At 39.8% G+C, this 15,932-nt stretch overlaps 1 protein-coding gene across 6 annotated transcripts in view; it reads left to right on the top strand.

Annotated features, from left to right (window-relative positions):
• Positions 1-15,932, top strand: part of ehbp1 (EH domain binding protein 1) — a 174,772-nt gene that overhangs the window by 77,537 nt on the left and 81,303 nt on the right. For all 6 annotated transcript variants that reach the window (XM_084735308.1, XM_084735307.1, XM_084735309.1 and 3 more), the window contains 2 exons: positions 7,084-7,262; positions 8,479-8,527. In XM_084735308.1, the coding sequence (XP_084591434.1) occupies positions 7,084-7,262; positions 8,479-8,527 (228 nt within the window). The remainder of the gene's footprint in view (positions 1-7,083; positions 7,263-8,478; positions 8,528-15,932) is intronic.

The raw sequence follows: 15,932 nt of genomic DNA, 5'->3' as shown, positions 1-15,932 counted from the left end.
AAAGCTAATTTGCAGAGGCGTGAGTGTGGGTAATGCTACTGCCGTTTCCATGACAAGCTAAAGCCAGCGCTTACACCGCATTATGCCCCTGTGTTACACGTTAGGCGAGCAAGCAGGCGGGTGGGCACACTGCAAGCTGGCACAGTCACTCGTTTGTCTGCTGCCTCCTCCAAACTGTTATTTCATGATGTTTTTTTTTTTTTTTTTCAGTGAATGGTTTTTATTTCAATTTCAAAGCTTTGACTGTCCTCTCCTGTTCTCCTTTTTTCTCTTTTTTGCTGCTTTGCATGGTTATGCCTTTGGAGCAGAATAGGCCTTGGAAGCAAAATGGTCCTGGAAAAGGAAACCGCTTTTCCTGATTTTTGCATTTTACATCTCAGTAGCCAACTGCCGAAAGGCCCTCTCTCTTGGCCTGCAGGTTGACTGCGAGATGGGAAGCATATCTGCTTCTGAGCAAATCACTAGCAACCCCCCCACCCCCCATCACCATCATGATGAATGTATTTACATATTTTCCTATTTTGTGATATTTGCACAAAGATTTGTTTAAAAAATTGTGGAACAGACAAATATTATCTGGCTGCGTGGAGGGCAGCTGAGTGCCTTGCTCAAAAGCAGCAGGTTCAGTGTCATATATTCAGCTTCCTTGCAAGCTCTCAGGTGTAACGGGTTATCACTTTCTCTCCACCTGTTCACTCACACAAAATGAAGCCTGACTTAACTGAACAGTGTCTACATGCACAGTCACACATACGTGCACACACACACTTTCTCTCACGGCTCTCTTTGGAAGGAGCCCCTCCTCGGTGTGATTACAACAGTAATGCGATATTTCCTTTGTATGTTAATGTGTATTATTTTTCACGCTACATTCGCTCTCCTCTGCTGCTCCAGCCTTTTGTCCTCCCCCCTTTTCCCTATTGTTCCATCCACTCCACATCTCCATTTACATAATTGAACTTTTGATTGGACTTTGCTCCCTCCCCTCCGCTCTAATGCGGGCAACGTTTGAAATCCGAAGCATAATTTCATGGGTAAGATGACGCGAGGTGATCATTTTTCTCTTTCACTCTGTCTTTTTTTAATGTGAAGACATTGGACGTAGAAAGCCCAGATTAAACAAATTGCTTGTTTTGATTGAATGCGTAATTAAGTAATTGCGTATGTTGATAGTTGGAGCCCAGCCAATCAGATGAGCGCTCAGCAGGATGGACAGGCCACTTAAGTTCACTAACCTCTATCCTCTTAAATGTGAACAGGTATTAATGTTTTTCAAGTGTGTGTGAATATCTTGGAAAAGAGTTGAGTGTTTCTAAACCGTATCAATCCCTAAGTGTGGATGTATGCTGTCACTTCAAAGCCTGTGTGCATATGCCTGCTGTTCAGTATCAGTACATTAGAATATGAGTGTGTATACAGTATGTGTAGCCTTACTCTGTAGACCCTGTTGTCATTTGAAGTGAGTCTGCGTGTTTGTGTGTGCTTTGCAATGTGTGCGTGTTCGTGTGTGTATGTGTGCATGGACTTTTTTTTTTTTTTTTTTGCCGTAGGCTCCTTGAGCGGATTACAAGTTTTAAAGAGTATGAGATTCAACACCTCCTCAAATCTGACACTCTCTGACACTGCTTTGAAGCCATGGAAGTGAGATTGGAGAGACACGGAAGCTCTTTTCTTTCCACAGAGTCGTGGGTTTATGTCATTGGGTTGAGGGCAGTTAAGTTTCCATTGAAGCGTCATGCCCCAGAGGGAGAGACAAAGCTGCCACTTAAAGCGTTTCACTTGTATCTTTTTTATGACTCTGAAGGGCCAGTTTTAATGGCCTCCATAGTCTTTAGTCATTTAATTGTAAATGTATACAACAATGTAACTTTGTTTACATTTGTCCTTCTTCATTTAGACAAACAGGGTGAGCCTGTTGTAGTCTGGTTAACATATATCAACCCAGAGTTTGTAACCATGATGCAAGTGTCCGTTTTACAACTCAAGTAACAGTAACACAATGTGTTAATAATGTTTTTTAATACCTTAGAAATTAAAAGTAGTTAGAGTTTTGATATGTAATACAAAAAAACCCAGCAAGGCCTTGCTTAAAACTTTCTTCCCCTTTTTCTTAATAAACCATTAAGAGTAATTATAAGGCCCAATCAATACTGGATTTATCAGGCCACTGCTGGTATTACAGAAAAAATCTGATATTTATAATAGCAGCTGATATTCTTCATACAGTTTTTAATATGCAGAATATAGAATATATGCATTAACATTTTTTTTCAATGATCCCTCAAAAGTGGCTAACACTACAAAGACATGTTTAGTTTAACAATAAACTTAATCATTCAAAAATTATGTCAGGACACTGGAACAGTTAACTTTAACTATAACTGAAAAAAAACACAAATAGAGCAAAATATGTGTACATTTTAAACCTGAATTTTGAAAAAAAAAGGATCAGATATACACTGAATGTTGCCTATGAAGCTAACAAATAAAAACAATCTTACTTATGTTTTGTTAAATAAGAAAGTTTTCATAAAGTTTTCAATATAGCTGTAATAGGACAGTATCAGGCCAATAATATTGATTGACCGATACATTGGTTGGACACTAATTCATTGTTTTAATTAACAGCATTCTACAAAGTCATTTTAGCTTTTGAATGTTTTAACTCAACCTATGTTCGCTACACCATGCTTGCCATGAAGAAGGGTGTACTGTTAGTTATAGTACTGCGCCACTCACGGTACACCAGTGGATGTTTGCTAAGTTGTTAAAGAACGTATTTTAAATTACTTCTGCTCTTATACAGTACAGTAGATACTGGCATATTGCCTGAATCTAAAATCAACAATTGCCAACCTCGCTGCAGAATTGTTCTTTTGCTTAGGTCCAAAGATCAACCTGTGACAATTTTCTAATTTTCCATATCATGGTTCATCCGCTTTACCCATGATCTCGAATCACATCCCGCCCTGCCAAAATCACATTGCTGACACCAAAAATCCTCCTCCTGACACCAGCACCAACAGGAACCTGGATGCTTCCATTCCCAGGTTTGCTCCTATCTTGTCATTCAGGCATTGTAGTGAGCTTAACCCCCCTTCTTTCTCTCTCACATCCTTTTCCCTTCTTCCATTTTTTTTTTCTTTCTTTGCCCCGTCGGATGTATGTTGTTGACACTGAGGCATCAGGAATAATGGAATCGCTTGTCAGTGGCTTGTATTTTTCGCCCAGGCTGTTAGGGCTGCGTATAATAGTAGCAGAGGAGGAGGAAGAGGGGAGGTTATGTGCCACTGATAGTAATGAAGGTTGCCTTTTCATTTTTTAATATGGAATGTTTGTGGGCCGAGGCAATGCTCTCCGCTAATCCTACCCTCGAGCCGAGCTAGCTACATGGCAGTGTCAGTGTTATACACACACACACACACACATACACACACACACACACACACACACACACACACACACACACACACACACACACACACATCCAGTGACATTCACACAGACAGATAAAAGACAAACACACACGGACATACACAATACATATATGTGCACACCTTCCTTTAGGCAAGACAGCAAACCGTTTGATAAGTCAGGGTGCATTTCTGCTCCTCATGAAAATTTCACTCCTCCCGTGTTTGTGTCTTAAGGAAATGCAGCCAGTTCCTGTAAAAGAAGATATGATATTTGTTCAATATATGATGGATATGAAAGCTTGAGTGCGTAGATGCATTTGTAAACCTTTATCTGGAAAAATCCGTAATGAAACAGTCTGGACTGCCGATTGAGAAAATTACATTGAGTTTAGTTGCGATGAGCGTGGGATCACTGCTAGTCACGTGCTGCTGTCACTGGGATGAACTCTGTGACGCTTTTAAAAACTGGTTTGACAGGAATGAAGAAACGAGTCCCTCTCATTGACACGTATGTATTTTTGACATGGCTTATTTGCTTGGTCTAACAGAGATTTTTTTTAAGCACCTAAGGTTGATTAGTTGACTATTAAGTTTTCACTAACACACCATCATACCTTTTTAAAGTGTAAATTATGCTGTTAAGTAAAGTCTGTGTCCCAATGGCTAATGTATGTATTTTTTCCCACTGCCTGTGTCACACAGGTGTGTATATCTGTGTGAGTGTGTGTGTGTTTTCCGCCGGCTAGGGTGCAGGGATGTGCGGCAGTGGAGTGTGCTGTGTGTCTAATTGCTTTAATAGCACCTGGTCTCTAATCCAAGGTAATTAGAGCGCTCAAATTAGACAGCTACTTTCAACCGTCACTTTAAAAAGCAGAAAGGGAAGGCCTGGAGGAAGACCACTCTGCACTGAAACTCTACAGACACACACACAAAAGGTGGCAAAAGCAGAGGACAACTGGAGAAACAAGTTTAGTTCAGTTGACCAAAAGGTGTATTTGTTTGTTTGTGGAAATTGTAGAGAAGTTTATATCTTTTAGTTAGATGTTTGTGATGTTTCTTTAGATTAGTCAGTGTCATGTTAAGTAAATTAAAATGATTTGATATGTTCAAAAAACAATATCTTGTTTACAGTGACCTCTCCTCATCCACATACAGTAATGGCAGCCGTGTTGTAATCGGTATTGACTTTATGACTTTTTATCTCTTTCTTTCTCTTCTACTTTTTTTCCTCTCTGCTTGTTTGAGTGGCACGCAGGCATTGTCGAGGCCGCCTAAAACGTGTCTGGAGAAGCTGTGGGGAAAGGTTAAGGCCCTCTTTTAAAGCCGGAAATGTCAAGTGTCCGCCCCTCAGGCTCCCGCTACCGTCTCCCTGTACTGAGACTGCCGCAGGGGCCTGCATGACTCACATACACAGGCACACGCACTCACACTGGTGCAAAGGTTAGGACTTGCTATTAGAGATGGCCTCCAGTCTCTTTCATCTGATTTGGCCCTTGTGGCATCTCAGCAGGGTCCAGGCTCACGGTCACAGGTTAAACTACAACAATAGAAGAGTAAGAGTCATCCAGGTGCTTATAGACTACAGCTACCTGATTGCTTTAGTGCCACTGTGTTGTTTATTACTATTGACATTACAAACCAATCATTTTTTTGTCTCTTAAAATCTTTCAACAACAAAGACAACATATTCTTTTAAGCCTGTGACAAGCCTAATATGCTCTAGATTTTCCAAATTTGATGTTAAGTTTTGGCTCAGACAATCTTAAAATTGAATAAAAATAGGATGGGAATTCAGGAGTGTGGTTGCGCACTTCTAGGTTTCAGCATTAAGCCTTATCATGCTTTATCATATCTCATCATTAAGCCAATCTATTACATCACTTTTTAATTTTCAAATGAATTTAAGTCTCATTTTCTTTTCTTTCTATGCCCCTGAATAACCTGCAAAAGGCTTAAACATGCTCAAGTCTGCACACCATCACCTTATAATACTGCTTCCCCCACTTTGTCTTTGCTCCCATCAGTTCTTTCCCTCTCCTGTCCTTGCAGTAGCAAAAAGCTGCCAACAGAGGGGGTTGGCTGGCCACCACAAGCCTTGTTACAGGGCTGAAACTCACAGCAGTCACATTGCAGTGAGCTGTGTTTTCTCCAGGCCTTCACTGTGTGTCTTTTAAAAACTAGGTTAACTTGTTATGGTGGTCAATATCAGACTGTGTAAAGCTAACATGTCCTCATTCACTTTTCACTTGTAAAGGTTAAGTAAAGGTTTGATTTGCATAACCTCCTCGTGCATGGAGTTCAAACATCACCTGGCGAAGTTTGCATATTGCTCTTGCCATCTAATCCAATATCCGACAAGAAGGACTTGGCATCTGGAGTCTGGTACTGTGTACAGTCGTATTAACTAAACAGAAAGTCTTTTACAGAGTTCAGTAAAGCAGATTAAATGCCAAAATTACATTGTACATATTTTTTTAATTTTCATTTACCAGTATTGAAATCTTATTTTGTGTTTTAATATCAAGCTCTCTAAAAGTCAAATTAAGCTTGATAAAACTTAGACACCCTCTTAGTATTGTGCAGTGTAATTAAGGAAATCCATCTCATTACTCATATGTGGATGTCATTGTCTTGATACAATAGTAATATGCACTTGGATTTTGAACACATTTTGTAGTCTTTTTGATCATTGGCCTCTAATGAATTTAATCAAATTGCAGTGACATTTTTGCCATTTCTCTCCAAAATGATCTGAGAGAATTAGCCCATATCTGTCGCTCCATAACCAGATTAGTGAATAGCCAGCTAAATAATCAGAATAGCATTGGTTCTGCTGGCCGTCAGAGGAAGACCAGTGTCTCCATGCCACCAAGGATTTGTGGGATTTGGAGTCTGGGAGAGAGAAGGCTCCTAATGGTGAAAGCTTTCGAGCCAGATAAGACTTCAAAGGCGGAGCTAATTAATAAGATGTTTACATTATCCACGGTCATACGCTGCTTTATGCATGACCGTTCTTTATGGCGTGTGTCTGCATGCGTGCGCGCACGTGCATGTGTGGGCTCTTTGTATGTCAGTAAAGCAAGCTAATTGGATGGATGGAGGTTGCTAAGTAAAACATTTTATTGAAAAAGAAATAATAGAAGCAGCTCAGATGCGGAGGAAAGGGGTTGCAGTGTAGACAATCTTAAAAATATAAGCTTTTTTTCACTCAGTATTAATGTTTACTTCATATAAATGTTTACAGTGATTGAACTAGTGTGACTAAAAAAAAACAGTCTTCATTTATGAAATGTTGCATCACTGCACTCCAAATTGCTAAAAGAAGAATCGGTAGGATCAGAACTGTTCGTAAGCGCACCAGAAGGATAGCTGATATTTGAGTCTTGTTCCCAGGACATCAAATGCCGACATTTTGAGTTGGTTAAGTGTCCTGAGCAGAGAGAACAGAAAGAAATATAGGCAGAGGGCCGGGTCTCTGCAGATGTAGCCACCAGTACCCACTGCTAGTGGGTCATAAGTGATGATTGAAAGGGATAATGTCTATATGAGTCTATACAGTTATAAAAATGTTGCATATTATGCCTTTTAAGGTGCAATTTTTCAAATAAGTTAACACAAAATATTTTCTCCTCCCTCCTCTTCTCCTTTCCCTCTTCTCTGCCTGCAGCCCAGTCCCGTCCCGAGCCCTGTTCTGGGAGGGAAGCCCAACGCCAGCCAGTCTCTGTTGGCCTGGTGCCGTGAGGTCACCAAGAACTACCGTGGAGTGAAGATCACCAACTTCACGACCTCCTGGAGGAATGGTCTGGCCTTCTGCGCCCTGCTGCACCACTTCAGACCCGACATAATGTATGAAACACAAACACACACTAAGAGAATGTTTCTTTCTCAATGTTAGGGCAAGAACAAAGACCAGCAAGTCAAATGTTTGGGGAAACCAGACTGTTGACCCATTAAAGGACCAATGTGTTGGATTTAATGACATCTTGTAGATTGCAAACAACTGAATACCAATCACCTCAAACTCTTCTAGGATGTAGGAGAAACTACAGTGCCTATGAAGCTAAAGAAGAACACAAAAAGCCCTATCTAGAGCCTGTGCTTGGTTTGTCCATTCTGGGCTACTGTAAAATCTTGGCAGTGCAATATGGCGGCCTTCATGGAAGAGGACCTGCACCCTCTGTAGATATAAATGCCTCATTCTAAGGCAGGGGTCAGAGCTGCAGATCGCTGGCTCTCCAGACCTTTTTATTTTTCAGCTGATTATATACTAATGTAAACATATTTTGGAATTTTATATTCCATTTCAGCAATATTCTGCCAATAAATCACTGTAAATCTTACACACTGGACCTTTAAAGCCAGTAAATCACTTTTGGATGGAAACCAGACTGTTGAACAATCTAAATAATGAACATGCAAAAGAATAGTCAGGTGAAGGTCTTATATATTCATGTTTCATGGAGAGTTCTCATTTGCCTCTTATAGTAACTTGGTATCATATTTGTAATTTTAACCTGTCGATCATACTCATATCAATCATTTGTCAGTATGTTTGATTAAGATGACAGTTGTCTACTTTCTTAAGCCTGCTGACTCATGTTTGCTGCCATCACTTATCTAGTTGTTCTTGTGCGAGTGCTTATATTTCTTTGTGAACATTTTAAGTATTCAGTCTGTGTGTCTGAGAGTTTCCTTAAATGTTGAGCATTTAATGTTTTTACTCTCAAAAGTACAACATATGGAAAACCTGCAGGCCCATCAAGAAAGCAGACGTGAAGATAATTTATCAAAACCGTGCTCCGTGTACATGTGTGTGTCTGTGTGTGTGTGTGTTTATGCTTGTGTGCTTTTGCACTCCGGTGTGTTATTTTTACATATTTTCCACTCTATTAGTTCTGTTGATTGCACTGCTATGAAATTGCATGTTACAGTTCTAATGCCATTACATGTGATGCATATTTAAACACAACTCTTTCTCCACTATCTCTCTCTGTCTCTCTCTCTCTCTCCCTCTTTTTTTCTCTGGCTGCCTCCTCTCTGACCCTCCCCACTGTTCTTCCAGAGACTACAAGTCGCTCAATCCTCAGGATATTAAAGAAAACAACAAAAAGGTAAGAGGCAGCCACCGCTGGGCCCTTCACACCACTTAGCTCCCTCCCATCCACATCTCCATTTGGCCTTATTTAGAGATCTGCCATTAATCCCTGGATATAGTGTGTATGTGTGTGTTCATGGTTTGATGGGGGAGAGTGGAAACACACATGAAGACAGGCAAATGCATGTGCTCACAATCACACATGTGCACTACAGCCAGAATGTTATAATGACAGTGTTCCTAAGACATTCCCCCTGCTGTGATGAGTATACGTGGCCATGTGTGCCCAAAGCATAACTTAGTCACCTGGCAGAGGTGAGATGGTATCTGAACTCAGCTGCCTGCTGGGAGCTTACTAAACTGCCTCTGCTTTGTGTGTGTTGATGTCGCTCTGTATATAATAAGAGCACATTTGTCTTGTGTTGATTAGACTGTTTTCTTTGTGTGTGTTTAAAAGAGTGTGCAGGAGGGGGTATGCATGTGTTGCACTAACTGTAATCCATGTCATCTTGAGTATCAGTGACTATGTTTACGTGCACAAAATACTTTTTGTCCTCATTCCTTAAAGGACAGTATTCCTACTAAGCTGTTAACTTGGCTAATGAAATTGAATATTCAACTAATATTCCAGTTTACCACCTTTTGGTAACCAGATCTAGAAAAAATTACTATTATATGGTTTTGCTTCCAGCCAATTCACTGCAAAGGTATGACCTTCAAAAAAAGGGATTGAATGAAGTGCTCAGATTAATTTCTTTTGATGATGTTGAAAACACAGCAATTAAGACGGTTCATTGTCAAATTCTATGTCAAACTGTAGCTGTTGTTTTTTTAAAATGTGTGTCGAATGAATCGTGTATTTATAACAACAAATTACATAGTAAAAGTTGTAAATCTCCAGTCAGCTTTTAGCACTGATATAATGTAATGTGAGATCTGTGGTTTGGCTTTTTAAAATTTTCAATTCTGTGATTCCAACCGTGATTATGTTACCACAGAAACTACAGGGTCCTACTTTAATTCTACGATCAGTCTGTTGCTGGCCCGTGTTGGTCTGTCAAAATATACTTGACACAGGGCCTAACAACTTTGCTGGGGTAAACCCTGCCAAAGAATGCTCCTAAAACCTGAACATTATTGCTGTATCCAGCGTCTTAATTAGGACACTAAATTCAGAATAAGGCCTAATGTAGATTATCCAAACAGAATACACATGACCTGTAGCAAGTTCAGAATATTTTTATATTCAGATTAAGAATGGAAAAGGAATATGCACGTAAACATAGTCGCTGACTCTTTGTTCACATTCCCCTCTCTCCTAACACATTTTGACCCACACATATGCAGTCACTCCTGAATAACCCATTCACACCTATTTGCCTCCATGCCCTATGTCATCATATCTGCACATTCACAGTTAGAGGTGCACCGTCGCACACATCCCCATTTTTCCTCTTGTCCCTCTGGCTCTCCGCGCGTGCATTTACCATTTTTCCGTGCACACTTGCAAAACACACAAATTCACACTGGTGTTTTTCCCTTCTGCTCTGCTACTACACATTCACACATGTATACACACAGGCACCCTGTCCCCTCTTTGGCCCCGAGGGCTACACAGAACGATATGCGTCAGGTTCCTGCAGCTTGATTTCCTCTTCTCATACACACTCTGGCTCAGCGATAACCTCTGGTGGCCCTGTTAGGCATGAATGCTACCCTGTTGACAATAACCACAGTGGAGGCAGAGGGAGAGACCCAATCCCATATCTACTAACTGCCCCTCACCCCCCTCCAGGTGCTCAAGTAGCCCTGAAGAAATTGGTTAGATATAAGTAATATGGGAATATGCCGTGGAAGGTGATACCTGGTGAATAGCTGCAGCACTGTACCCAGTGTGCTGCGACCACTTTCTCTGTAAAGATCTACACCAGCCGCTCATGTACATTTCGCCAAGCGAGTGGCGCACAGAGGAGACACAGGTAAATATCCCCAAACTGCCAAAGTGCTGATGTCGTCCTCAACAATCTGGATACATGCGTATATAAACAAAGTTGAGGATGTGCTAAACAAGCTGCAAGCAAGAAAATGTATGTCTACTTCATGTCAAATGTGGACAAATTGCACAGGGTTTTTTCCTTTTCCAGAAGCATCCAATGGTCCCCACAGAAAATATCCTTAAAAGTTGGCGGTCAGTTTTTCAATTCGTTTCGTTACACGCTCTCAAATACCTTAAATGTATTACAATAAGTATGTAAATATCTTTTTTTTAATCTTGTTCACTTTACCAAGCACAGCTGTTATACAAACCCAAACATTACCTGCCTGCACATTTCAAAGAAACCTTACTGGTTTCATGAATAGAAGGATATACAGTAATTTATGAAATGCTAAAGGTAGAATGCAGCATTGTTTGTAAATGCATCATTGAAATTTGGCCCCTACAAGTCGGCTCAGTTAACAAAAGAGAGAGAGCGAGACATATAGAGTGAATTAAGAGAGCAAACACTGTCAATGAGAATAACACACTGAAACAGAAATAAAACAACATTGTCTGATTGTTTCACAGCAGTTACGTTGTAAAGCTCAAGTGAACGGGATCACACCTTGGCGCAACACTACATTTCAATACAGCGATCCTCAGTCTGCTCTGCCTGTGTGTTTGTATTTTTGTATATGTCTTTATGCAGCTCTCACAGGCAGAGAGCAGAGCAGAGAGACTGAGCATGCGATGTAACGGTGGGTTGTTACACATCCTTAAAACAGCAAAATATGAGAGAATAAGGTTATCTGCAGATACAGACACCACCACGCACTTCTAGTGGGTGACTGATGACTTAGAGGCATTATGTTTATATGAGTCAGTATATACATTGTTTGTTTTGTTTTTATAGGCAATTGCAGCATTGTAGGCCTTTAAATAAAGAGACCATCACGTCACTTGTCCAGATTATTGCTCTACCACATGAAATTTTTGTGTGCTGTATTGGCCAATGACTCTCCCATTTCATGCCAAGTCTTTTTTGGCTCCCAGTCAAAGAGAGCACCTTAGTGAGCGGAGATCATATCTGAGAATAAGTAAGAAATATTATCAGTGGGTTAAGTTCGCAAGTAGTTAAGTAGTTGCTTTATCAGCCAATAATAAAGTCACATTGATGGTGTGTGCCACTTTATGCTGCTTCTTAGATTAATTTCCGTGTAAAGCAACAATAAAATTTGCATGTAAACTGATTTGCGTTGTATGCAAGACATGATGTCTGTGGGCTTTTATACTATAGAAGCTGCTGGTGTGTTTCCAGCAGTTCCACATACAGTAATTGTACATGAATCACACTTGGTGTTGTAGGTGACTATGATTGTGAAAGCCAGTTGGTTCAGGCGAAAGGAAAGAGGAGTAATGCACTGTGTGGTTTCATGTAGCACCCTGAAGGTGTTGAGCTGGAGAAGGGTGATTGTGATATTGCCTGCAAGAAAAGAGAAACGATTCACACCAGGCACAGGCTAGGACAGCATAGTGTAGCAAGTTAAGGGCCATAAAGGAAAAAGGACTGAAGATATAAAAATGAGAGAATGAGCAGCAAAGACATAAATGTTTTAAGAGGAAATCAAAATGTGTGAAGAACATAATGAAAGACGGTGTTGAAAAGAGACTTCTGTTCCATCCTTAATGTTCTGTAGAGTTGCTTCATAAGGAGTCATTATAATGTATAGAATTTATTGAATGGACAGCAGAAATGGAAATGTACAACTATCTCTGCTTTTCATGGGGCGTTGATAGACATGCCCCTCCTCCTTTCACAGTCTATCTGTGAAGAGTGATTGCAATGAGCTCAGACTGTGCTGAATTATGACAGATAAGGACAATCAATATTGGGGGTGGGTAGAAAAAAGGGGAGAGAAGTGAATATTTAGAACATTGACAACCTTTGAAATGATCCATTAATAATGGATGTGTGTATGTATGCTAGTTTGTGGAGTTTGTATGTTGAAATCACCAGTGTGTTTGGACCACTTGCTCCTCTGTCTTGTCTGTTTAGTCAATGTGCTGGTCTGTGTGTCTGTGTGTGTGTGTGTGTGTGTGTGTGTGTGTGTGTGTGTGTGTGTGTGTGTGTGTGTGTGTGTGTGTGTGTGTGTGTGTGTGTGTGTGTGTGTGTGTGTGTGTGTGTGTGTGTGTGTGTAATGAGGCCAAGGAGAAGTCATTTGTCATGCCATCTGATAGTGTTGCACCAAGCACCAGGCAAAAGCTCCCTGAGCACGACCGTGAGGGGTTGGGCCGAGGGGAGGAGGCGTTGATGATTGACAACGATAGATAGCTGTCAGTCACTGAGAGGGAGTGGAGGGGGGAGCAGGGAGCAGCGGCCTGGGGCAGGCGATGGGCACATTTAGTCCGGACCAAAAGCTTTGTTAGCTGGATGATGGAAAGGGAGAAAATTAGATATTTCCTAAAATACATGATATTCGTATTGGACAAAAATGTTGCACTAATCAGAGAAATAAAGAAGATTAGTTCTGTTTACAGGCTTGATTCAACTGTTATTTGCCAGGCAACAGTGCTGGCTGATACAGAAATCATTGTCATTTACAGTAATAATTTTGGACAAGGTTATACATAGGGCTGGGCAATATAGCTGAAAAATGTATCAGGATAAAATCAGTTAATCTCAATGATTATTCACAATTTTTTAGGGCCTATTTTTCCATAGCTTAGGAGAAAAAAGGTTACATTTAAGCTCTTTATTTTGAATTTTACTGCCTTACTTCAAACTTAATCACTTTATTTATCAAGACAGATGCGCAGGTAATAGACCTGATAGACTTATTGATGTTGATGTTTTAACTAGACAACACTCCTGTTGAATTATTGGCTGCTTAGTGTCACTCATAGCATGCTCCATTATCAATACACATGAGACTGTTTCTGATCCAGGTCATAGTCATCATGTGCTTTTATGTTAGTTTGAATTTAATTTGTGTCTTTTACTCTGTGTTACTGCAGACAAGCAAACCAAAACCTCAACAACCTTTAGAATGGTATTGGATTATAATATGCTTCGGATAATTAATTTATAGAACACAATTTTGTGAAGAAGGAACAAACTAATTATGACTCCATTAAAAAGTAACTGTTTTAAATAAATTTCAAGTAATGAAATTCAATGTTGTGATCACGGAAAAAAAGACTTTAAAAAAAGACTAATACCACTGTTTTTTAACCATTTGAAAAAAGACTTGATTCTACTGACAAATATTTTCTGTGTAGTCAAAGTGAGGGTTTGGACAAATGATTGTCAAAGTCAAATGATTATGATATTTTTGATCAAATACCTCAATATAGATACTGATATTAAAACAACAAGAGTTTTGATAAATAATCGTCAATAATGTGGATATAATGGCTAAGTGGGTAAAGGGAAATAATAAAACAACTAGAACAGCCTGATAAGTTCAGAAAATGAAATCATTATTTAACAATCTATATAATCCTAAAATGAGGGCGCCCCTGTAGCTTGGTTGGTGAAGCGTGCGCTCCATGTGCTGGGGCGGCTGGTTCAACTCCTGCCTGCAGCCCATTTGGTACATGTCATCCCCTCTCTCTCTACCCCCTTTCCTGTCTTCAGCTGTCACTTTCAAAATAAAGGCAAAAGCCCCCCAAAAATCTTAAAAATTCAAAAATCCTAATATGATTTTTAGTCTCATCACGATATTGATATAATATTGATACAGTGCCCAGCTCAAGAAAAAGTCTGTCTTATTACCCTCTGCCATAGAGCTCCATTGTTGTTCTTTTTAATGATTTACCTTTTTAGTCAGACCAAACCATTACTAATTTTGGTGATTTCCTGGGACTTGTTGGCTATAACAAAGATATAGAATATCATCATCCTTATCCTTTAACTGCAGTAGGCACATACTATAGGCTACACCACAAAAAAACAATTCACCTCAAAACAACAGGTTCTCCCTCAATAATCATCAGTGTCTCAGTATGACATGATCCTTGCTCGTCAAGCTATAAGAGAAGATATAGAAAGAATAAATCATGACACTGAGGTCAAAAAGACTGTAGCGCATGTCAAGACTAACATTGACCCTGAAACAAAACCCAGCTCGAGAGCCTCCCTCCCTCCTTCCTCCTCATACAGCTCTCACGTTCTCCCACTCTCGCGCTTTTCTCTTTTATTCTTTCTTTCTCTCCCTATTGAGCAGCAAAGTTGTCGCTCTCTTTCACAGCCTACCCTGGGCGAGAGGGGAACAATGTAAGCACACTTTGCTCCCCTGAATACTTGTTAGAAACCCAATCAGGCCCTCTTATTCCCCATATTCTTTTTCTTTCTTTTCTCTCTTTCTTTTCTCTTTCACACTCCTTTTCTGCCAGGGGAAGGAGGGGGGAACTTAAACAGGCTCGCTGTAAAGGCAAACTCCTCTCTGTTCTCCCTTTTCTTTTTTCCCGCCGTCAGTTCTTTCTCCCTGCCTTGTCTCTGCAAGCACAAACACATACTTTCCATCAATGGAAAGGGACAAAAGAGGTGAGAGTGAAAGAGACTCCTCCTAACAAAAGACATCATAATTGATTGTAAATTGAGAAACATCTCTCAGTTAAACCACCTTTGAACTCTCCATTTCTCTGCTTCTGTTCTCTTTTCACCAGTTCTCTCTGCCATAGTAACAAATACAGTTGGAGAAATTAAATATACTAGATTAAAAAGGGTTTTCTGAGATGCATCCAAAAGCACTTCCTTATTCACTCTTTACATCATAAACACTGAGTGTAGACCTATAAATGATCCTAAAGTTGTGCCATCACTGACAGGTGTAGTGCGGCATTAAGCTTCATTCAAACTTCATACACAAGGGTTTAACAACATTTCCTCTGTAGATGCTTGAGGTGTGAGGCTTTGACCAATAGATCCACAGCAGATCTCTTATGAGAGGTGAACATTTCATAACTTTTCGTAACTTTTATTTAATCTTGTCTCATTACTTTCTTTCTTTGACTGTGATAGACTGGCTGGCGTGGTCAGTCTTTCTTCAACAAATTAATGTTGACCTCAATCTCAGAAATTCTGCATTTGTATCAGGAACTTGTAAAATCAAACATAAGCATCCCATATTGCACAATCACAGTTTTTTGTGGTTCATGATATCTCTGTAACCTCAACGTGCAGTTTTTGAGCTTGTGCAACTCGGATGTGGCAGTTGTGTGTAGACTGTCACTAAATACTATAAATTTCAACTGTTATTTTTACATCTATCAAAGATTAAGCATTGCATTGTGGGAATTATATCTTTTTATTATTATTATTATTATTATTATTATTATTATTATTATTATTATTATTATTATTATTATTATTATTATTATTATTAGTCTGCGTGTTGCTGACATCAATGTTTTGTTCCATTGTGGCAATTTTGATGACAAT

This window comes from Lutjanus erythropterus, chromosome 14 (genome assembly GCF_056507025.1).
Source record: "Lutjanus erythropterus isolate fLutEry1 chromosome 14, fLutEry1.hap2, whole genome shotgun sequence".
NCBI lineage: Eukaryota > Metazoa > Chordata > Actinopteri > Lutjaniformes > Lutjanidae > Lutjanus > Lutjanus erythropterus.
This window is presented reverse-complemented; position numbering and strand designations above follow the sequence as displayed.